The sequence below is a fragment of the Camelina sativa genome, chromosome 15 (assembly GCF_000633955.1).
Source record: "Camelina sativa cultivar DH55 chromosome 15, Cs, whole genome shotgun sequence".
Lineage (NCBI taxonomy): Eukaryota > Viridiplantae > Streptophyta > Magnoliopsida > Brassicales > Brassicaceae > Camelina > Camelina sativa.
In genome coordinates this window covers 26,832,246-26,853,052 of record NC_025699.1, presented here as the reverse complement: position 1 = coordinate 26,853,052, position 20,807 = coordinate 26,832,246, and the positions used below count along the sequence as shown (strand labels likewise).

At 37.0% G+C, this 20,807-nt stretch overlaps 8 protein-coding genes across 10 annotated transcripts in view; 2 read left to right on the top strand and 6 right to left on the bottom strand.

The window, feature by feature from the left end:
- The window catches only part of LOC104747634 (60S ribosomal protein L8-1), a 3,392-nt gene extending 2,180 nt beyond the window's left edge, over positions 1 to 1,212 (bottom strand). The window contains exons 1-2 of one of the 2 annotated variants that reach the window (XM_010469298.2): positions 697 to 1,212; positions 4 to 344 (exon numbers count right to left, since the gene is read on the bottom strand). In XM_010469298.2, the coding sequence (XP_010467600.1) occupies positions 8 to 344; positions 697 to 1,136 (777 nt within the window). In that variant the 5' untranslated portion in view covers positions 1,137 to 1,212 and the 3' untranslated portion in view covers positions 4 to 7. The remainder of the gene's footprint in view (positions 1 to 3; positions 345 to 696) is intronic. The other variant, XM_010469299.2, reaches the window with a different exon arrangement.
- LOC104747633 (auxin-induced protein 15A-like) lies at positions 3,108 to 3,704 on the bottom strand. Its single transcript, XM_010469297.2, has one exon. It carries the CDS (start codon positions 3,608 to 3,610, stop codon positions 3,293 to 3,295), a length of 318 nt encoding a protein of 105 aa, XP_010467599.1. The 5' UTR covers positions 3,611 to 3,704; the 3' UTR covers positions 3,108 to 3,292.
- LOC104747632 (transcription initiation factor TFIID subunit 14-like) lies at positions 7,896 to 9,820 on the bottom strand. Of its 2 annotated transcripts, none has more exons than XM_010469295.1 (6): positions 9,509 to 9,820; positions 9,229 to 9,317; positions 8,902 to 9,123; positions 8,617 to 8,810; positions 8,414 to 8,535; positions 7,896 to 8,177 (listed from the first exon to the last, which is right to left on the bottom strand). In XM_010469295.1, exons 1-6 carry the CDS (start codon positions 9,608 to 9,610, stop codon positions 8,109 to 8,111), a joined length of 798 nt encoding a protein of 265 aa, XP_010467597.1. In that variant the 5' UTR covers positions 9,611 to 9,820; the 3' UTR covers positions 7,896 to 8,108. The 2 variants fall into 2 exon arrangements, with proteins under 2 accessions (XP_010467597.1, XP_010467598.1); XM_010469296.1 differs by having other exon boundaries at positions 7,916 to 8,319.
- On the bottom strand, positions 9,981 to 11,837 carry LOC104747631. Its single transcript, XM_010469294.1, has 3 exons — positions 11,636 to 11,837; positions 10,378 to 11,208; positions 9,981 to 10,301 (listed from the first exon to the last, which is right to left on the bottom strand). The coding sequence occupies exons 2-3, from the start codon at positions 11,190 to 11,192 to the stop codon at positions 10,127 to 10,129; spliced, it is 990 nt and encodes a 329-aa protein (XP_010467596.1). The 5' UTR covers positions 11,193 to 11,208; positions 11,636 to 11,837; the 3' UTR covers positions 9,981 to 10,126.
- LOC104747630 (SEC1 family transport protein SLY1-like) lies at positions 12,113 to 14,381 on the bottom strand. Its single transcript, XM_010469293.2, has 2 exons — positions 14,153 to 14,381; positions 12,113 to 14,019 (listed from the first exon to the last, which is right to left on the bottom strand). The coding sequence occupies exons 1-2, from the start codon at positions 14,181 to 14,183 to the stop codon at positions 12,176 to 12,178; spliced, it is 1,875 nt and encodes a 624-aa protein (XP_010467595.1). The 5' UTR covers positions 14,184 to 14,381; the 3' UTR covers positions 12,113 to 12,175.
- LOC104747628 (E3 SUMO-protein ligase RanBP2-like) lies at positions 14,460 to 16,290 on the top strand. The gene is made up of 7 exons (XM_010469291.2): positions 14,460 to 14,721; positions 15,090 to 15,358; positions 15,445 to 15,475; positions 15,567 to 15,640; positions 15,737 to 15,864; positions 15,972 to 16,052; positions 16,153 to 16,290. Exons 1-7 carry the CDS (start codon positions 14,556 to 14,558, stop codon positions 16,208 to 16,210), a joined length of 807 nt encoding a protein of 268 aa, XP_010467593.1. The 5' UTR covers positions 14,460 to 14,555; the 3' UTR covers positions 16,211 to 16,290.
- LOC104747629 lies at positions 16,241 to 16,879 on the bottom strand. Its single transcript, XM_010469292.2, has one exon. It carries the CDS (start codon positions 16,838 to 16,840, stop codon positions 16,361 to 16,363), a length of 480 nt encoding a protein of 159 aa, XP_010467594.1. The 5' UTR covers positions 16,841 to 16,879; the 3' UTR covers positions 16,241 to 16,360.
- Positions 17,070 to 19,549, top strand: LOC104747627. Its single transcript, XM_010469290.2, has 6 exons — positions 17,070 to 17,328; positions 17,572 to 18,153; positions 18,244 to 18,329; positions 18,408 to 18,718; positions 18,817 to 18,888; positions 18,981 to 19,549. The coding sequence occupies exons 1-6, from the start codon at positions 17,178 to 17,180 to the stop codon at positions 19,279 to 19,281; spliced, it is 1,503 nt and encodes a 500-aa protein (XP_010467592.1). The 5' UTR covers positions 17,070 to 17,177; the 3' UTR covers positions 19,282 to 19,549.

Sequence of the window (20,807 nt, the reverse complement as noted above, 5' to 3'; positions counted from 1 at the left end):
TATAACTCTAGTCGGCCTTGGCGGCTGAAGCAGCAGCTTGACCTCTGAGACGACCAGTCCTCCTTGCAGCAATAAGACCAACCTTCTGCCCTGGTGGTGCATCACGCCTAACAGTACTGGCGTGACCAATGTGCTGATGGTTACCTCCTCCATGAGGATGCTCAACTGGATTCATAGCCACACCACGAACCTTAGGCCATGAGTTTCTCTTCACACGGTACTTGTGGTACGCGTTTCCTGCCTTGAGCATTGGCTTCTCAGTTCTTCCACCACCAGCAACTTGACCAATCATAGCCCTGCATCCACTTGGGACAATCTTCTTGGAACCAGACGGCAACTTAACCCTATCCAAACCATACCATATATTATTAGTCATTGTGAAATACCAAAAGTAACAAACAAAATCATTGTTAACTACCACAAAATACTTATATAATCATAGATATTGAATCAAATGCTACAATCAATATCATATTAGCATTTACAATAGCGATCCCACTTTCTAAATGAAAGGAATGATTCCATAAAGAGCAACATAAGCTAAACTAAACAATCGACAAATCCGGAAATGATATATACAAGCAATTCATCAAATCCATCACATCTCACAATCAACCACCAAACAAATCATCAGATCTGAAAATGTTACAAGCATTTCATGAATCTTCGTTAAAGATTGGATAAGAGAAAACAAACCTAGTAGTGTCGTTGTCAGGGTTGTGAGCGATAACAATCGCGTAATCACCAGAAGCTCTGGCGAGGACACCACGGTCACCAACGTGATGCTCAACGTTGCAGACGACGGCTCCTTCAGGGATAGATCTAAGAGGGAGAACATTTCCGACGACGAGAGTAGCTTTCTTACCGCAGTACAAGAACTGACCGGTGTACATACCTTCGGCGGCGACGAAGAGCTCCTTCTGTTTCTTGAAACGGAAAGGATGACGGAAAGTGACGCGAGCAAGCGGCGCACCACGTCCTGGATCGTGGATGATCTCCGTCACGACGCCCTTGAGGTAACCATTTCTCTCGCCGAAATCGAGGCTGCGGAACTTAGCCGGACCTTTGCGGTGGTGAGTGTGGGATTTGAAGACGGAACCCGCTCCCTTACGTTGAGCTCTGATGACACGACCCATGGTGGAATGCTCTCGGGGCGGCGACGATGTTTACAATTTTTTAGGGTTTTGAGATCCAACTATAATGAGTGTAAAATTCACCCTTTTATCCTGCAACCTGACCTTTGTTCAAACCCTAATGGGCCCTTATGGATCTTTATTTTGATATGGGCCATTAGAAACCAAGCCTGTTGTATCTGTTTAAACGCAGCCAAAAGTCCATGTTAAGAAAGATAAGTCAAATCTTCCAAACCCATCGCATTGATGAGAGAGAGAGTCGCCCATTTGGTTTGTTCAATCCCGGATTTAGGATTCAGATCAGACCGATTAATCCGGTTGCTGACCGGATCATATTGGAAAATAATGAATATATATACCAGTAAGTAACCACTAGCATGTATAATGTCAACAATAACATATTTAATGCCAATAAAACCTCCAAAATAGCATTAAACAATTCTATGAAGAAACACATAATATGGGCAAGCTAGCTTCTGAATCTGAGCAGAACATTTTTTATATGTTACTATCCGGATTATGAATTCAGGTTAACCAGGACTAACCGAAATCAAAATTAGAAAACTCGTAATATTATTTACTTAAAACTGATTTGAACTCAAGATAAATTAATATTAAGCTGATGATCTAGATGAAATATATATAACAATGAGTCTTATACTTTTGAGTTTGAGATATATAGATTATTATATCTTTTTGATGAAATATATAATAACAACAGAACAGAAGGGATTGATATATGCTATAAAAAGTATACAACAATGAGTCTTATACAATTCTAATTGGTCGATGATATATACATCCACTAGCATCTATGATGTCAACAATAGCATATTTTAATCCAAAAAAAATAAACAATTGTTTGAAGAACACATAATATGGGCGAGCTAGGTTCTGAGGGGACAATGCATTTTTAAATTCTTATTCTATATATATATATATATATATATATATATATATATATATATCTCGTGAATATGGTATGGCGATCTAAATAATCCAGATATATGATAGTAATGTGCCTTCTATAAAATCTTTTTAACATTTTATAAATAAAATAAAATAAAAAAGCTCGTGGGAGGGAGACTAGCTCATCAAAAAAAGGAGAGACTCGTCAAGTAGACTGGTCTAAGTTATTAAGTTATAACTAAGGTACGAAGAAGATTAATGTGATCATGATACCATTCTGCTTTGCTAGGAAGGAGGACATGATAGTTTGGCGATCTATATGTGTTCTGCTCAAGATAAACATAATGGGGACATCAAATTAGCTAATCTATATTACGGAAGATTCTTTTGGTTTTAGGTAACAACCATAAATAATACGCATAGATACAAATATGTGGAGAGACTGGGTTTGGTAGGACCATAATGATCTATCATAAAAATCTGACTCAATAATTGATATTATTATTACACATAATCAAATCTTTTCAGAGTATTACTACTACTTGCTAAGACTACGTACATGGTAAAAGAAATGAAACAAATACGGTAATTAACACTCCAACAAATAAAATACTACATACATTATAGCAATAACAATACTTTTGAGTTGACTAAAATATCGAATGTGTTATATATTTCTATCATTATTTTTGACAATTTATTTTGTCATTGTTGGCATTTGTCAAAAATAATGTCTTTGTACTTGTAGTTTTTAGTATAAGCAAAAGGCTGTTTATATACGGTTGATTAGTTTTAGTCAAATTAAAAGGTTAAGAATGTGAGTTATGAATTGTTGGACTTGGAGCATCCATGTATATAATAGAAAAAAAAATCTCGACATATATTAACTATGCGGATTCATATAACACATAAACATCGTTACCACAAGTCCACAAGATGATCAATGATCATAACCAATTAATTTGTAGAGAGTTAACTAGCTATAATCCTCTCAAGATGATCAGTCAACCTTTTTACGTTGCCTTGAGGGAAAAAAGTCTCCCACTCCCACCCAACCCCAACTAATACAAAATATTAAGATTACTAACAAATTTAGTTTAAGAAAAAGGATGAAAAAAACCCAAACGGGTTAATAATGCCTAACGAAGCTTCTTAGCCATGTTCTTCCGTCTTAATCAGAAAATCCTTAAAACTGACTTGTTTGTTTCTTGTTTTTGGATTTATCTTCATGAATCTAAGAAGATCGAGCTTTATCTAAACATGGAGATAAGAGACCTGAAGAAGACTTCATCACAAGGCAAGGTTATACCCATATCATGGTCAAACCCAAACTCTTCCTCAGCTAGGCGGAGCAAAGTTTGGAACTCGGAGTGGTCGAGCCAAGAAATGGGAACGATGTACCGACTTCGGTTCTGTCCAACGTAAACCGGAAAATGACCTTTTGGCACGTCTTGAGGAAGATCATCTTCTTGGTTCTTCATCTTTCTTAGACTCGAGCATCTCTTTACCATTTGCTTGATAGATGCTGTTTGAGACAACGTTGCTTTGCTCGATCTCTTTATTGCCATTGTTCTTTCTTTTCTTTTCTTCTTTTTTGTTTTTTTGGTGGATTTAGTTTTTGATTGAAGAATGATATGGAGGTAAGGGGTACAATGGAGAAGTATTTATATGGACAGTTTAGAAGGCTAATAAATTAATAGATTGATGATAGTTGATGCAGTCTTTTACTATACCTTTACAAATTGGGTGGTATAGTTTTTTCTTTTGTCATCAAATTGGGTAGTGTAGTTATTGATTATAAATAAATAGGTTTGGTTACTTATGACGTTGACCAAATAGTGACAATAATATCATATACTTGTATTATGTATTAAATGTATGTTATAACATTCAAATTTGCATGTAAACAAGGACAAAATATCAAATTATGTTGACTAAACAAATAACAGTGGATAAAATTAAAAACTGTATACCTTCATAATTTGGTTACATTACAAAAATTTTAAATCATGATTAGGTTGATTATTTATGACGTTGACAAAATTTGTGATTAGATTTTTATGTATCTTGTACCCACAAAATAAAAAACAACGACTAACCAGTATAGTAACACATGGAGTGATTTTGCATTGGGATAAAAATCAATTAAAACACACGTAAACACGTATATGTATATTTTGGGGAAAAAATTACAAAATTAGTTTGTGAATTTGTGGCAAAGCATGAACCCCGTACATGGATTCGAGTTCTAGTTTCACTAGGCCTTCCAAATTAAGATGGCGGGTACAATGTATTCTAGAGACTAAAGTCCGATGAAAATGAACTTCCTAAAGCTAATCACATATTTTAGAAAAATATAGTAATGATATGTATATAAATCATATATGAAGAAAAAAACTAATTAAACCAATCAAATTTCCTGTTTTGATTCATTAGGACACCTAGCTAGATTCTTTGTTTTTGTGAAAGCAAAATCATGTGAGATGTAGGAGGTGAGGGCAAATAAAACATCGAGGACAGAACCAACAAGGACAAGAGAGAGATGCAATAAAAACTGTGAAAGAATGTATACAAAAACAAAGATTGGTAGGGACTATAACATTGCCCTACAATGTCTCCTTATTGCCTTTACATACTAAGACAAGTTTGAACAATACTTGGGTTCACCCCTAGGGGTGAACCTCTCCATTCACCCCCTTATAAAATAAAGAAATAAAATCTGTATACATTATTATAAAATTAAAAAATTAAACCGCTTTTTAATAAACCCAAACCGATATATATGAAATCTAAACCCTAACCATCTCATTTGTGAACCCAAACCGACATATAATTTCGTTCTAATTGTAAAATCTAAACCCTAACCACCTCATTTGTAAACCCAAACCGACATATAATTTCGTTTTAATTGTAAAATCTAAACCCTAACCACTTCATTTGTAAACCCAAACCGACATATAATTTTACTCTAGTTTAAAAATCTAAACCAAGCCAAATATTTAACTTTCTTTAATTAAAAGTATACAGAATTTGTTTCCTTAATTTGGGTTGCTTTTTAATTTAATTTTTATTTATTTTTTAAATGAAATATTAGATGGAAGATTTTGATTGGCTGAGAGAAGAGGGGGTGAATGGAGAGGTTCACCCCTAGGGGTGAACCTAAGTATTTTTCGACAAGTTTACAAAACAAATGTTTATTTTCTTCTCTTACGTACCTTTAAATATCATATAAATGAGCCAATGGCCCCGTTAGATACATATCTATTTAATGTACAGTTGTACATAGATTACGGACGAAGTAAAAGAGATTTGTAAGTTGTAACAAAAGTACGTACTTGACGAGATATAGATATATAAGGACTCGACATAAAAGATTGCGCAAAACCATTGTCTTTATTTTGCATATACGTACAAGTGTATTTTGTTAGTTACAATTGTACAGTATTGAAAACGTAACAGAGATAAAAAAAAAAAATATTTTCCCTCATCAAAAACAAAAAACATAAGAGGACATGTTGTTGTTATTTTTTTTTGTTTTTATTTCTCTCTTCGAACAATGTCATCTAGATCTAAGACAAAACTAATCTTTAAAGTAAACATTTCAGATTTTACAATAGTGACCAAAAATGTATATCCAATAGATAGAGATTTTGTTCTACACCCTTGTGACTGAATCACCACTGTTTCACTTTTTTTTTTTTTTAAATCACTTGAAAGTCCATATTAGATGTTTTTTTGTTACCAATTTTTTTTTTACAATTCATAATCAATCAAAAGCATACTAGAAACGTTTTTTTAGTATAAAACCTTGGTAATTTCTTGGCCGTCCTTATTGTTATTTCACTTTTAAGCCAATCCGAATCAAAAGCGATGTCACTTATTAGATCACTTTTATTCAACTATTATGTACAAAGAGAAACAAAAAGATTAGTCGGAACAAGAAAAATACAAGTAAAGAAAAGTCAAAAAGATGAGTGGTGTGGGATCGAAGAGTGGGACAATGAGATGATGTGACCGATGGCGCCACCTGTTGTGGTTGTAACTCGGAGACACTATCAATTCATTCCTCGTTGACATCAACCGAAAGCCCCAACACCTTCGAATCTATGATTGATAAATCTTCCCTTGAATTCAAATGGATGATTTAAACTAAGAAGTTAAAAGAGTTGAATAAGTATTTATTATATTTTTATTATTTGAGATGAATAAGTTAAGAAAATGATTCAATCCGTTCAATTATAACTGGTTGGAATGAAACTCATTCATTTTTTTTCCCCTTCTCTCATTAGTCTAATTGTCACATCTTTTAATATACTGATTTTATATTCTTTATTGATCAAGAAATTTTTCTATGTTTTATAATTTGTATATATTATTTAAATTAAAAATCATAAAACTATAAGTAATCAACAAATTTTTAAGTTTTTGGTTAGAAATTTTATGAGATTTTGTACTGGTGGTCGGATCTTGAGTTTTGAAAAAATTTGATAGTTCGTGAATCTTTTTTTCTAAGGATTTTTTCAGTCACCCCAGCTTTTAATTTAGTTGTTGCATGTTCTATTAATAAATTTTAATTTATATAATTAAGCACAGATTATAAGATTTTAAAAAAAATATATAGATATGATCACAGAAAGTCGCATGTTAAACATAAACACCTCAAGAATTAACACAAAAATAAATAGCACTTTATTTTTTACAAATTTACTCTAACTTGCAAATAATGTTAGGTGTAAGTTAAATTTGTGTATATTTTAGGACAAAACTACAAGAAAGTTGAATTTATGTATATTTTGGGACAAAACTACAAGTAACATTTTTTTGTTTTTGACATAAGTAACATATATTAAGTTTTCAAATTCGAAGAATATATTTACACTTCTCGTCATGAAAGTTTAGATTTGATATATTATTTATAATTTTCAAATTTTTAAAGTAGCATCACTAGTTTATGAGTTTAATTTCGATTTTGTGTGTTTGATCTGTATCTTTTGCAAATTGAGGGTAAAGATGTTGTTTGGAGGGTGTGTTGGCAGATATTCATAGAAAAACAGGTTGGGGGGGGGGGGGGGGGNGGGGGGGGGGGGGGAAATAGATTAAAAAAAGAAACAAGAAGAAGACAAGGAATTGGAAATAGAAGAGGCAAGAAAAAGAAGAAGAGGCTGAAATGTGAAGGGTCCATTGTCTTGAAATCATAAGACTCTCCCATGTGGGTACTATCCAAAAACCTAAAACACCACCAGCAACACCACCTAAGCAAAGAGGGGTCATAATACATAAGCAGACATATATTCTTCACCTTCAACTTTGAGCCACCAGTTTCATTTCTTGGATAACCCTAAAGTGGGGAAGTTCATTTCCCATGTTCTATGGCCACAATGAGAAACAATGATTTCGACATCTTTGTCTCTCTCTCTCTCTCTCTCTCTCTCTCTCTCTCTCTCTTTCGGTTTCCAAGGTCACATGTGATTTTTTTGAATTTCACATAGCAAGAGCCTGATAAACGTCATTGTCAAGGTCCCCTCCCAATAAGAAGTGAATGTGTGTCTCTTCTATAAACTAAACAAGTCTGCAAATGCCTAAATTCGACTCAATCTTCCTATGAAAATGACAATTAGTAGACGATACCGGTTTCTCAATGCCTCCTCTGCAATCCAATGAAAGCATGAAAGACACAGAGCTTTACCTTTTTAGGATACTATGTCAAACAACATGATGAAATCAAACAAACCATTTAGAAATGTTAGGTGTAAGTTGTGTTTTCACATGTTCAGCAACGAGGAGTAACTCGGTGTTAGCAAACCTATGATGCTTATGTTTGAGAGAAACTTGTAACAAAGAAGCAAACAAAATGAACAAAAAGATAAGCATTAGTACTTTGTAGGTACAGACACCGATATTGACTACAAATAGGTTCTTTTTTTACATGTTCTAACATTTAGCACAGTTGCTCAGATATTAAGACATCTCAGGTTTTTAAACCCCCATCGAGATTTGTTAACGGTATCACAAAAAATTTCTGCGCAAACTCCTCTATGATCATCAACATTAGTAGCCAGGGGAAGACTAAAGTCCTTCAGGTTGCCCATCTACCATGATCAGCTGTCGTTTTAGCTTGGCGATATCAGCTTGCACCTATTAGATTATACATACAGTCGGTTAATAAGAATTTCTAACACAATTCTATAAAAATCAAAACAAAGGCTTTGTCACAAAGCCAAACAAGAATACTCCCCAAGTGTAACTGCTATTTAAGTTTGAGCAGAGGAAATTGTAGCTGTATCATTTAAGAAATCCACGTTAAATGTGAGCAATTCAATCATTGAAACAATAAACCTAAGAAATGGAAAGTGAACTAGTAATGCAGAAACCTTCTGACGAGCTGCAGTAAGTTGAAAAAGCTCATCTGCTTCTGAAAACGTCCAAAACCATTGACTGAGTGGATGATCCTTAGTGTCTCCATTTCTCAACTGATGATAAGTATCAGCAACTCCTGCAACATTACAAATGTGAGAATTGACCTTGCCTCTGGCAAAAAACTGTTCTTTCACTAGACACCAGAACAAGAATGTACCTGTAGGACGCAGGTTGAAACCATCTGGAAGGTTAGATATGTGCACAGCAGGGTGATTATAAACACGGGTGAGGAAACTCTCAAAAGGATCAGGGAAGACAATTTCATTGTAAGACTCAGCGACAACTGGTATCTTGATAGACTTAGGAACAGAACCATATTCATTCTCCGGGTTCAGCTTTAAGACATGAGACCTGCAAAAAAGTCCAATAAATCCTAAGATATATATATATAAACCACAACTTAAACCACTGAAAATTCACAATCACACATGAGGAAACTCACAAATCCAACTTCTTTTCACAGACATCAGTATGGAGGAAAACAGTAATGTCGATTTTGAATTCTCCCCAACCACACTCAGTCAATGCAAAGGGAGGAGAATCAACCACTCTAGTTGGGTTCTTAAAACTTGGATGCAAATGGAAGATGACCCGCTTGATAACCACACCAAGATCCTCATTTGTTGCTCCACGCACATACACAGTCCACTTATGTGTTCGATATCTAATTCATGTAAACATCGAACCCAAAAAGAAAGCTCAAACATTGCAGCATTACCATAACAACTCTTGAACTCGAAACATGAAAAAAAGAGAGAACATCACTCACTCTGTAGCTCTCTTTCCAAGAAAAAAAGCAACCGATCCACAGACAATTGGAAGATAAACTTCAACATCTCTGATCCTTCTTCTCACACTCTACCAAATCACATTAAAAAAATCCAGAACCAGGAACATTTCAAAATCTCCCAAGACGATAAATTTCATAGTTTTCATGCATAATCGAAGACATGAGAAACTGAGGAAACGAAAACCTAAAAAAATCTTTCATCGGAGAAAGAATCAAAGGTGGCATTTTTTAGGGTTTTATCCACAACAGAACAAAGTACCTCATCTTCGCGATCATCAATTGTTCTACCCATTCCGAACATACGTAGCTTCTGCGGAGGAGACGCATCAGTTTCAGACATAACCTCCATATCAGACTCCATCGGAACCGAAGAAATTGCTTTCGCAATCGCACTGTTCAACTCTTTTTTTCTCTTACGCCGATCGCAGTTCGCAGAGGAGGGAAACCAAAACGATTGATTTGGGGTTTTAGAGATAAAACACTTCAACACAAGTCAAGTCGTCCGGAACAGAGAGCCACGTCATTGCGTATGACACGTGGATAAAATACATTGGGTAATCCTATCTGCCACGTCATTTACAATTTCTCCACGTTGGCAATCTGTATCAAAACTTTGGGCTATCTTATATACGGACGTAAGAACTACCTGTCGTTTTTGGGAGTAAAAGAAACAAGGACTGAGCATTTTTTTGGTTATGCATCATCCATAAGGGCCATAATAAGAATCTACAGATTACAAGAATGTTTTGCTTTTATCTGAAAACAAAGGAACAATGAAGGAAGAAGATATGCATCATCTACTTCTGTGAAAGCATTGTCTCATGTAATAACAAGAGATGATGAGTCAACAACAATGCAAAGAAAGATAGCAAAAAATTCATATGTTTGATGCACTCAGAGCCATGACTTTGCATTGTTCGTTCAATGCTAGAAGCTGAGCTTCTTTCTTGTCGAGAAGTGCCGTCAGTTTCACGTTCTCCTCCATCAGTTTCTGAACTTCAACCTCCTTTTGTGCCTTCTCGCCTTCTAATTGCGTCGTCTTAGTAACCAGCCTGCTTCACCATTCACAAAATTGGAACAAATGGAAGAGTGATGAAATAGTTGCATAAAGAAGATATGAGGACTGACCGTTCAAAGAGCTCCTCGATGGTTTTGAATTGTCTCTCCGAAGAAAGAAGTGTTTCTCTAACATTGGTAAAAGTACTGACATAGCTTTTAAGCGACTCAAACTCTCTCTTCACACGAGAAAGCTCCTCTTCGTTTTCCACAGCTTTCTCCCTCTGTCTCATCGTCTCTTCAACTAGTTCCTCAATCCTTTCCCGCATTTCGTTTAGAACACTATTAGTCCCATGAGCAAACCTTTCCATCTCTTCTAACTTCAAGGCCAAATTCTCGATTTGGACTGTCTTCCTACTGACTTCTTCCTCGCCCAAAAGTGCCCTCTCCTTTTGAACAGCCGACTCAGATTCTGCTGCTGTAACCCTCCTCACAAGAGATTCCAGCACATCAGTCACAGTCTCTATGGATTGGAGCATCTCATTAGTATAAGCTCCATCCTCTACACCCAAGGAGCCACGGTACCACCTATTGGTTTCAGGATTAGTGCTCCTATCCCCTGCAGAAGATGATGAACCACCATCTTTCTCATTCAGTTCGATCTGTTCCACATTCGGTAGATCAGGAATAGCCAAGACTCTAGCTTTTGATCTCAAATAGCGCAACATTGTAGCAGTCGATCTGACCCTACCGGAAAGAACACCTAATTCCTTCCTGGCATCTTCTTCAGAACGAAACTCAAGGTAAGCCTTGACATCCACAAGTTCAGCTTCTAAACTATCTACCTGCAACCGACGAGATTCCAATTCACTCTTCCATAACTCAGTGGCTTCCTTGATCAAAGACTCTTGTGCAGATAGATTAGTAGTATCCTCTTTACCAGCCATCCCCAGCCTCTTCAGCCTGCAAATAAGTTAGAAAGAAGAAAGCTTTAAACCCAAACAAAACAAAGAAGCAGATCTAGCTTCAAAACAATGGTAAAGATGAGTTCAACCCATAAGCCTTTTTAGCTTCGTTTTAAGTTTAAAACAATCAACAAAACAGAGATCAAGACAAAGGTGATCATGATTTGGGCTGGGTCAAACACAAGCCACTAAAAAAACAGAGAGAGAGAGCGTTATTAACTGTTGAATTATCATCTTCAATCATCTGAGCTATTGAAATAAAACGAGAGAGAATCGATAATTTTTTCTGGCGTGAAACCGTATGATTTAATCGACTCAATCCTAGAGAAATCGAAATCGATCGGGGGAAAAAAAAAAAAAACTTAAAAGAGCTGAAGATTTATTATTATACAATGAAAGAAAAAAGGAAAAAGAGGGATCCTCACAAGTCGAGATCATAAGGTTCGAGATTCGCTCCGGCTGATTCCTGATTTTCAGGAGCAAATTAGAGGCGAAGATATTGTCCTCCGTCCGTCGCTGTGGTTTCCGAGGAGAGCGGGTGAGATTGGAAGGTGGAGACGAAGACAAATTACAGGAAATGAGAAAAAAAGGACCAACCAAGCTACTTTGCTTTTGTTGCTCCCTCTTACTTTTATTTAATTTCTCCTTTTCTTTTTTTTTGCTTTCTTTTATGGGTATGATATTAAAATATCATAGATTTTTTTTGTAATAGGATTAGAAGGATCTTAAAATTTAATTAAATTTATTAACATACTGTACCTACTGCATTACCAAATTAACCCAATAAATTTATCAATAAAATTTGATCATATTTCACAAAAAAAAAAAAAAAAAAAAAAANCACAAATGAATACGACGAGATTGTTATAAATTTGATTTTTTCATTGATGTAGAAAGAAAACTAAAAAAAAACCTCTCTTAAAAGCCAAAATAAAAATAAAAACCAAACAGTGCGTAATTACTGATCAGTGACCAGACAATGACGATGAAGCGACCGGACCACCCAATCCCATCTTCTTTCCCAAAACTCCAAGCTGCTCGACCAATTCACCTCCTGTTAGAATCTCAGTGGCTCCATATATAACGTTCTTTACGGTTAGCTGTCTCTGAGTCAGCTCCTGCAAACTCCCATACTCAACATAGTTACCTCCACCGATCATGAACACTATAGCTTCTCTAAACGGTCCCTTCACGTGGCTACCACCTGAGTTAGAAGACTTTGGAGCTCTTGGGTCTAGGAAGAGGTAAGAGTCGATCTCTGGGTTTGGTTTTCCTTCTGTTAAAGCTTCAACGGTTCGAGTCACCGCCAACTGTTGATCACTAGATAACAGATTCTTGACTCCTGCAGTCACCGCACTTATAGACTGTCCATAAAGCTTCTCGGCCCAGTCTACAATGTTGCTTCTGCTCGCTGAGTTCGCTGAAGAAGCAGCAAGAGACACGTTTAAGGATTTGATCTTCTTCACGTACTGAAACGCACTTGTATCAGCCTCAGCTTCATTCAATGCTGCTTCCACGGCTTCAACTTCGGACTGGTTTATGGTTTCTGTGGAGATCAAGTACATGATTGCAAACCGGAGCTTGTCCATCTTTGTCCCTTTGCCTTTCAGGGCAGCCATAAGTTCGGCTCTGTCGATTCCACCTTTCATCATCATGTCGCTTTCTTTCTTAGTGAAAGCGTCAATAGATCTCTCCTTGATATGTCCTAAGAGCGCAGTTGCGATGTTGGTGTGTTTGTCAATCACTTGCTTTCTCTCGGTTAACTCCGGGAGCGAGTTCACAGCGTTCATGAGATGTTTGGTATTTCCAATCAGATCAGTCCCGTCAAACTCAGCGCCGCTCCCGCCTCCAGTTCTCTTGTTAACCTCTTCGACGTCTCTCTTGTACTTGTTCAACTGGGTTTCAATCTCCACAGCGACCTCTGGAAACTCCAGAGAACTGTTTGCTGACCAGAACGGGTCCGCACTATCAATCTCAAACGATTTCATTCCTCCTTTATCTCCCTGAACATTCAATCGGTTCAGCTTTAAGCCGAGAACGTCATGAACAAGAGGCCGGTACCTGAAATCATGCTGAATCCCAACCGAGAGCTCAAAGTTCCTATCGAAAATGCACAAGAGAGGACGCTGAAACGAGCTCATGAACCCACCACCTTCAGTAAAGAGATTATTCTTAGACAAAAGATGATCCCTAAGTTTCTGATCCAACAAAGACGCCACCATCTCTGCCGGTCCACCACGAGGGCAACGGATAACAGGGACAACACCAAGCGTTACCAAGACACAGAACAAACCACTAGCGACCCTTTCGATAATCTCTTCGATCTCTTTATCCCCAGCTTTTGGATCATTCATTTGAACATAGGTAGATTGCTGAGCCAGAGAGAACAAATTATCTTCCAGAGTCACAAACTCCAGATACTGATCGTGCACTTTCGAGACTCTCTCAACAGAGCCAGACTTAAGAGCACCAGAAGCTAGCTCTTCAAGATGCTTGCGAGGGATGGAAGACGAGAAATTGAGATGAAAAGTATCGTAGAGAGATCTAGAAGCATCAGCTACGATCCTCTGGAGGTTAGATTCAGTAGGCTGAACAAAGTAAACAGCGGGAACATCGTGAACAGGTCTTCGATCTTTGTCAATGAGAAAGTAGAGTGTAACACCATGCTTACGCAGATCCTTGACATGGATCAATGGTGATAGTATGTTCTGGCAGAATCTGTCGTAGATCAAGATCTTGTAAACTTCCTCGTTCGCAGTTCCACTTGGATTCAAAGGTTGGTTTAGATTCAACATCCGGATTATACATTCTGCAAACCGAGAGATAGAGAGAGATCAAAGATCCAACATCAACAATTACTCTTAACTTCATCCTAATTCACAAATAGATCGAACACAATCTCTATCATTCACATACATAGAATTAGGGAGAGAGAAATTTACCAGTCTGTTTCTGACGGAGATTGAGAGCCATGGAAGCTAGGGAGATTCTGAGCTATTCCTCTATGTATCGTCTCTGCAAATCTCAGATCGAGATTAGGGTGATTCCACGAAATTAGTTCTGAGAAATTTCAGGTAAACAATGAACAAAAAAACAGCAGAGACAACTCGATCTGAACCCAAAACTCGATCTAGAGAAACTTCAAATCACTGATAAGTTTTGGAAAATCGAAGGATGAAACTGAAGAAGAAGAAGAACGATGATTGGAAAACTAAATGGGCCTAATGGGCCGGGTCAGTTTTACCCAATATTGGCCCATTTATGTCAGCTTTCTTCATCCCTCCTCTCTGATTGATTCGTCGCCGGAGAGAGTACGTACTGGAATTGTTCCGGGAAGAAGAAGGAATGGGAGACGGAAGAGAAGGTGATTGGGAATGTTCAGGTTGCAGAAACAGGAATTACGCGTTTAGATCATTCTGTAACAGATGCAAGCAGCCTCGTCTGTTCATGGATAACAATACTTCTCCAAACTCTAAGTGGCTTCCTCGTATCGGAGATTGGATCTGCACTGGTTCGTTCTTTCTCCTTGTGTCAACTCAATATTTGTTTCTTTCGATCATTACATACAATTTCGAAATCAGTGGTGAATTAGTTTCTTCAACTGTGCTAATGAACTAGAAGCAAAACTAGGATTGATCTGAATCATGAGTTCTGAGTTCAAATCCTTAAACTATCAAGTGCCCTTTTCCATTTGAGGATTCATTAGATTGGAATTGTGAATATTATAGGGGGGCTTTACTTATAAACTAGGTTGAGGTATGTTTTGTGTATTCTGTGTTATGTGTGTATATGGAAATTGCTGGTGGGTGTGTTGTGGTGTGCGTGCGTGCGTATCTTCTTCGTGCTGTGTTTGGTGTGTGTGGTGTGGTGTGGCAATAGGTTGCACTAACAACAATTATGCATCACGAGAAAAGTGCAAAAAATGCGGGCAACCTAAGGAAGTAGCAGCATTGTCAGCACTTGCAATCCCTGGAGCTTCTCTTCAGACTCATCTCCATTACTTCACCCGTGGACCTCAGCCAGTTGATCAACCTGGTTCCTTGCTCGCATTCCCTAACGCTGCAAATCAAGCTTCGGTTCTTAATGAATGGAGAAGCGGTGACTGGATCTGCAGATGTGGTTTTCATAATTATTCCTCTCGTATTCAGGTGAGGAAGTGTGTTCAAAATGCAAAACCGACTTGCAAATTCTGGCTTGGTTGTTTACACGTTTCTGTTTTGTAATGTCCCTGCAGTGCAAAAAGTGCAATGAAACAGCTCCACTAGGTATGGCTTTTGTCTATTTGAACACATATCGATGCTGTGAATTCCTTGAGAAACGAGTTTTCATTTTGGGGAAGTTTGTTTTTGGTTACAGCCCTTGGAACAAAGAGATTAGCATCAGAAGCTTTGGCTCATGAATGGGATAGCAAAAGACTGAATCAAGGATATGTAAGGAACTAGAGCGCATAAAGTGATGAGTAACACATTCATAATATTTTCATTCTGCATCAACTTTAACCTATGTTTCTTCTGGCTCTTGTGCAGACAAGCATGCAACCACATTTAGCAATATATGCATCTTTACCTGGTACGAGCCCTGGCAGGATCTCAAATTGGCAACTTCCTCTTCCATTTCTACAGCAACATTCAACAGCTGGTTTACTTGGGAAGGGGTACAGAATTGATCTCTCTAATCTACATTGTTTCTTAAACATTTTCCATAATCTCTTGAAGAACGTTGTGTAATCTTCCCAGTTCTTTACTTTGACTAATTACATAGAGCAAAACAATGGCGTGATGGAGACTGGATGTGTACAAATTGCAAGAATCACAATTATGCATCTCGATCAGAGTGCAATAGGTGAGTTTCACCTATTTGATGATGATGAAGTCTCTTCTGGCTTACATTGAGTTAAGTTAAACATAAGCCAATGACAATCTCTTTTCTTTTTTCATGTTAGGTGCAAGACAAAACGAGATATTCTTGATCAGGATCAAAACAATCTTGAAGAATCATGAAGAGTGTTCTTTAGTGGGCATAACACAGTGTATCTATAAACCACTCATTAAAATTCTCAATCTCTCTGTTTGCTTTTGTTTCCGGTTTGGCTACTCAAAAACTAAACTTAAATACAACCTCAAAATGTTTGAAAAGTTGAGAAACCTTTTTTAACCCTTCAAGATGTTTTTAGGATCAAGAGGCGGTGTATCGAGCTGATAAAGATTGAACGCCGGTCCGACAAACCGGAAAAGAATCCAACCTCCAATGACAATGTAAATCGATGCGTAAGCCAATTTGTTGAGCCAAAACAACAAACCTTTCTCTCCAACGTAAAGCTCCAGTGCCTTCTCATTCAATGTCATCTCTTCCCATGGCTTTTGAACAGTCTCTTTTTTCTTACTGTTTTGCCCTCCTCCTCCTTCTCCTAAACCCTCTTCCCTAATCTTCTTTCTCGATCCTCGTTTGAACCTTATCTCCACCCCATCGAACGGCTGAGAAATCTTCTTCTCATCATCACCACCACTGTTTACGCAGTTTATCGATAGAGTTCGTCGGTTGTTACGATGCAACATGAACTGGCTTTGTGCGTAAGATTGTTGCTGCTTCAGATTGATAACATTGGGAGCTAAAAAGTGGAGAGTTTTCATTCTGTGTGTGTTGATGAAAGCTTTGATGAAGAAAGAAACGATTTTTGCTAAATAAAAAGATAAGCTTTTTCATCTTCAACCGTTAAAATCCTTTGACCCACTCATTTCTGGACACGTGGCCATTCGAAATTAATGGGCTTTTGGGAAACCAAAATGGCCCAGAAGCTTTAATCGGCGGCGGTATGATACCGAGATTACCCTTGTTTGGTTCTTGAATTTACAAGTGAGCTAATACAATCACAGAAGAATCATTCACTGGCTCGATTTCAAATCGTGTGGACTTAGAAATCATCAGTACGATTGTACGATCGGAATCGAGCCAGGGGAAAGAAAAAAAATGGAAGAAGACCCATTTCTCCGGCAGTACCAGCCGTCGGAACTGAAGATCGTTTCGGAGTTTTTGACGAATTGGCTACCATTCTTATCTAAAGATCTATGCAAGGACTGTAATCACCTTCTCTCCAATCGAATCCGCTCTCTTGACCCAGGTAAATGGATTCTCAACTCTTTCTTAGGAGTGATAGTTTCATGGCGAAATTGATATTTTCTGTAATAGATTTCTCTGTGACACCGTACTTGATTCTGCATTTTTTTATTGATGCTCTGCTCAGTGATAAGGTTGCCAAATTTAGGGTTTTGGAACAAATAGGAAGGCTTAGAGAGTAGCGTTGTTTATTTTGTGAATTATGTGTAGTTGTTGCTTATGAGGAATCGTGTTTCCTTTTGTGTAGAACATTGTAGTAACGCAGATAAAGGTGATGGAGAGTGTAAAGCTGGTTCTTGTTCAGTGTTGAGAACAAGTAACAATGTGGATGATAATTATGATGGGAAGTCTAATGAAGATTTTGAAGACGTCGAAGACTGTGATAACCATTCGTTAGGTAGTTGGAACGAGAGTGGAATTGTATTTGGTTCCTTTGCTAAAGCTTCTAGTAGTGTACTGCCTTCCCGACCAGCTGTTGTTGAAACATCAAGCCCTCGAATGTCTTGGGCTGATATGACACAAGAGGATGAGTTCGAAGATGAGGAGGATGAAGAGGAGAATAGGGATTCGGGTAGGAAAGGTTTTGATTCGAGTTCGATGAAGACTCCCCAGAAGACTACGTTGTCTAGAGATCAGAGAGAGAATCTCAGGCTGATGCTTGTGAAGAGAAAGAAAGATTTCATTTGTTTGGAGAGAGTTAAGGGGAGAATCATTAATGTGCTTGAGGGACTTGAGTTGCACACTGGTGTTTTTAGCGCAGTGGAGCAGAAACGGATTGTTGATTTAGTGTATCAACTGCAAGAGAAGGGTCGAAGAGGACAACTTAAAGGTAGCTTCTTGGTTTGGATCTGGAAACTGCTCTTATCTTAATTTGACCTCATATTCGAATCTGAATCTTGTCTTGTTCTCTCTTCTGTAGAGCGCACATTTACTGCTCCACGAAAGTATATGAGAGGCAAAGGACGTGAGACTATTCAATTTGGCTGCTGTTACAACTACGCTATAGTACGTAATATGACTCGTTTTATCTGTTTCATTTCTTACAAAATGAATGAGGAGTTTAACCTTGTTATGTGTTGATAGGATAGAGCTGGAAACCCACCTGGTATCCTGAAACGTGAAGAAGTGGATCCATTACCTCCTCTTTTCAAAGTAATCATTAGAAGGTTGGTTCTATGGCATGTTCTGCCTCCAACTTGTGTTCCTGATAGCTGCATTGTCAACATCTATGACGAAGATGACTGCATACCTCCTCACATAGACAACCATGAATTTCTCCGTCCGTTCTGCACCATCTCTTTCCTCAGTGAATGTGATATTCTATTTGGCTCTAACCTTAGAGTCGAGGGTCCTGGTGAATTCTCGGGTTCGTACTCACTACCGCTTCCTGTGGGGTAAGCAAGTTCTATAAGAATTCCCAATACCAAAAATTTTCGCCATCCCTTGTCCAATAGTATGAAAACAAGGACATTGATATTTGGATATATTTCAGATCAGTTCTGGTGTTAAATGGAAATGGAGCTGATGTAGCTAAGCATTGTGTACCTGCAGTTCCTACAAAAAGGTTTGATATATATTTTGTTGCATCACAATTCCTTGTATGAACAAACATCAGTATCCTCATATAAGTGGTTTCTTCCTGTTTATTTTCAACAGGATATCAATCACATTTAGGAAAATGGATGAGTCGAAACGCCCGGTTTGGTTCACCCCAGAGCCTGATTTGCAAGGTATCGAGCCACTGTCATTAGAGCTGAACCGCTCTGGTTCTTCTGCAAGGTCCTCGGGATCAAACATCCATAACGGCACAAACCGAAAAGGACATGGACGTAGAGGAGGAGGCAATAGTTATGACTCAAGAGGTTACTATAATGCTGAGAGAAGCAGTGAGCACAATGACTCTGGAGACTGGCCATCAAGCGAGAGAAGAGGAAAGCCACGTTCTAGTAGAAACTAAGGTTAATTTCTTCTACTTCTGAAGCTGAAATTTTATGGATTCTTTTCATTAATTAACCAATTTTCCACATAAATATAAAATTTGTACAATATTAACATATCTTCCTGAGTTTTTTTTGTTTTCAGACAATCTTATGTCTGGGTATTTATCTATTTTTGTTTCTATGTATTTGTCAGTTTCTGAAATTGTATAATGTATATTACAGTATGATTTTTGGTTTAGTGTGAATTGTTCTGTGGTTTGTTTAGCTTTATGTATTGTTCCCATACAGTTTTCCAACTGATGTGACTAAAGAATTTCGATCTACGAGAGCATATATATAATATATAGTAGTATTAGTAATCGATGATTGATTTGACCAAGTTATCATACTACATTTATATATGTTTTTTTTTTTTGTGAATATTGTTTCAATAACAAATAGTACGAATGAGTTTTTCAAAATTTTGACTGATCACCAACTTATCGTTTACTCAAGTCTTTCGAACACGAGTGACTTATATGAATGAGGTGTTTGCTAATCTGATCTTTGAAGGTGTTGGTTGTACCTTTCTATAAGAGCAGAGCTCGAGTCTTTTTTTTTAATCTTTTACGATTTTTTTATCCGATACATAATTAAAATGGAAGAACGAAAGAGAAGGAGATAATGAAAGAACACGTGGGTTTAGGGATCACTTTCTTAAAATCAATAGAAAGAGAGAAGAAAAAGGCTTTGTGCTCTATTTGAGTATGACACTTTATATCAATGAAAAGCGTCGATGTGTTGTATATGAGAGATATGGAATGATCTTCTCATCTCAAATCCCTATTCGTTCAATTCCCTTTTCTACCATTTTTCTACTTTTTTCTAACAATGTATCATATACCCTTTTTCTTGACATAAAGTAATTTAACTTTTGTTGTCATCTTTTGTAAAATCCGTTTCCACGTTTTTTAACATATCCGTTTCCGATTTCATGCAACTTAGAATTTAAATATCCAAAATTAGATTACCGCCGCAACTTTTCTAAATTTTGTATATAAAATAGATGATTGGTCATTATGTTTGTGGGGTTTAGTACTCAATCAGTTTGTTAAAACCCGTAGTTTAAAGTTAAAATTTTCCAATTATGTTTAATAAATACTCCCTCTGTATCACAATAGATGATGTTTTAGTATTTTTACATTAATCAAGAAAAATATTTAATGTCTAGCAATAAGTGTATTATTTATTTATAATAACATATTTTTATAATTATTAACTAATAGTATTTCATCAAACTTTTAAATTCTCATTTAATGATTCTTGAAATTTGCAATCTTTTACCATTAATTGATAAAAGTATATAGAAAATCATCTTTTCTGATACAAAATAAAATTCTACAACATCATCTATTCTGATACAGAGGGAGTACAAAACAAAGAATGAAATTTATAGGTTAACTATTATATGTTGGGTTTGATAGGGGAGTGAAAGAAGGGGAGAGAGCGATGAGGAAATGATTACCCGTAAGAAGAGGAGAGCCAAAAAAAAAAAAAAAAAAAA

What these genes read in the sequence shown, in the direction of transcription:
- LOC104747628 (XM_010469291.2), top strand. Translation starts at nt 14,556, where the DNA reads ATGGGAGACGGAAGAGAAGGTGATTGGGAATGTTCAGGTTGCAGAAAC. An exon ending in ATTATTCCTCTCGTATTCAG is followed by an intron (nt 15,359 to 15,444) that starts GTGAGGAAGTGT and finishes ATGTCCCTGCAG; the next exon opens with TGCAAAAAGTGCAATGAAAC. An exon ending in GCTGGTTTACTTGGGAAGGG is followed by an intron (nt 15,865 to 15,971) that starts GTACAGAATTGA and finishes CTAATTACATAG; the next exon opens with AGCAAAACAATGGCGTGATG.
- LOC104747631 (XM_010469294.1), bottom strand. Translation starts at nt 11,192, where the DNA reads ATGGCTGGTAAAGAGGATACTACTAATCTATCTGCACAAGAGTCTTTG. An exon ending in ATCGAGGAGCTCTTTGAACG is followed by an intron (nt 10,302 to 10,377) that starts GTCAGTCCTCAT and finishes ATGGTGAAGCAG; the next exon opens with GCTGGTTACTAAGACGACGC.
- LOC104747629 (XM_010469292.2), bottom strand. Translation starts at nt 16,840, where the DNA reads ATGAAAACTCTCCACTTTTTAGCTCCCAATGTTATCAATCTGAAGCAG.
- LOC104747627 (XM_010469290.2), top strand. Translation starts at nt 17,178, where the DNA reads ATGGAAGAAGACCCATTTCTCCGGCAGTACCAGCCGTCGGAACTGAAG. An exon ending in AATCCGCTCTCTTGACCCAG is followed by an intron (nt 17,329 to 17,571) that starts GTAAATGGATTC and finishes CCTTTTGTGTAG; the next exon opens with AACATTGTAGTAACGCAGAT. An exon ending in CCTGCAGTTCCTACAAAAAG is followed by an intron (nt 18,889 to 18,980) that starts GTTTGATATATA and finishes TATTTTCAACAG; the next exon opens with GATATCAATCACATTTAGGA.
- LOC104747633 (XM_010469297.2), bottom strand. Translation starts at nt 3,610, where the DNA reads ATGGCAATAAAGAGATCGAGCAAAGCAACGTTGTCTCAAACAGCATCT.
- LOC104747632 (XM_010469295.1), bottom strand. Translation starts at nt 9,610, where the DNA reads ATGGAGTCTGATATGGAGGTTATGTCTGAAACTGATGCGTCTCCTCCG. An exon ending in CTTGGAAAGAGAGCTACAGA is followed by an intron (nt 9,124 to 9,228) that starts GTGAGTGATGTT and finishes TACATGAATTAG; the next exon opens with ATATCGAACACATAAGTGGA. An exon ending in TTTCAACCTGCGTCCTACAG is followed by an intron (nt 8,536 to 8,616) that starts GTACATTCTTGT and finishes GTAATGTTGCAG; the next exon opens with GAGTTGCTGATACTTATCAT.
- LOC104747630 (XM_010469293.2), bottom strand. Translation starts at nt 14,183, where the DNA reads ATGGCTCTCAATCTCCGTCAGAAACAGACTG. An exon ending in TCTCCGTCAGAAACAGACTG is followed by an intron (nt 14,020 to 14,152) that starts GTAAATTTCTCT and finishes CTCGGTTTGCAG; the next exon opens with AATGTATAATCCGGATGTTG.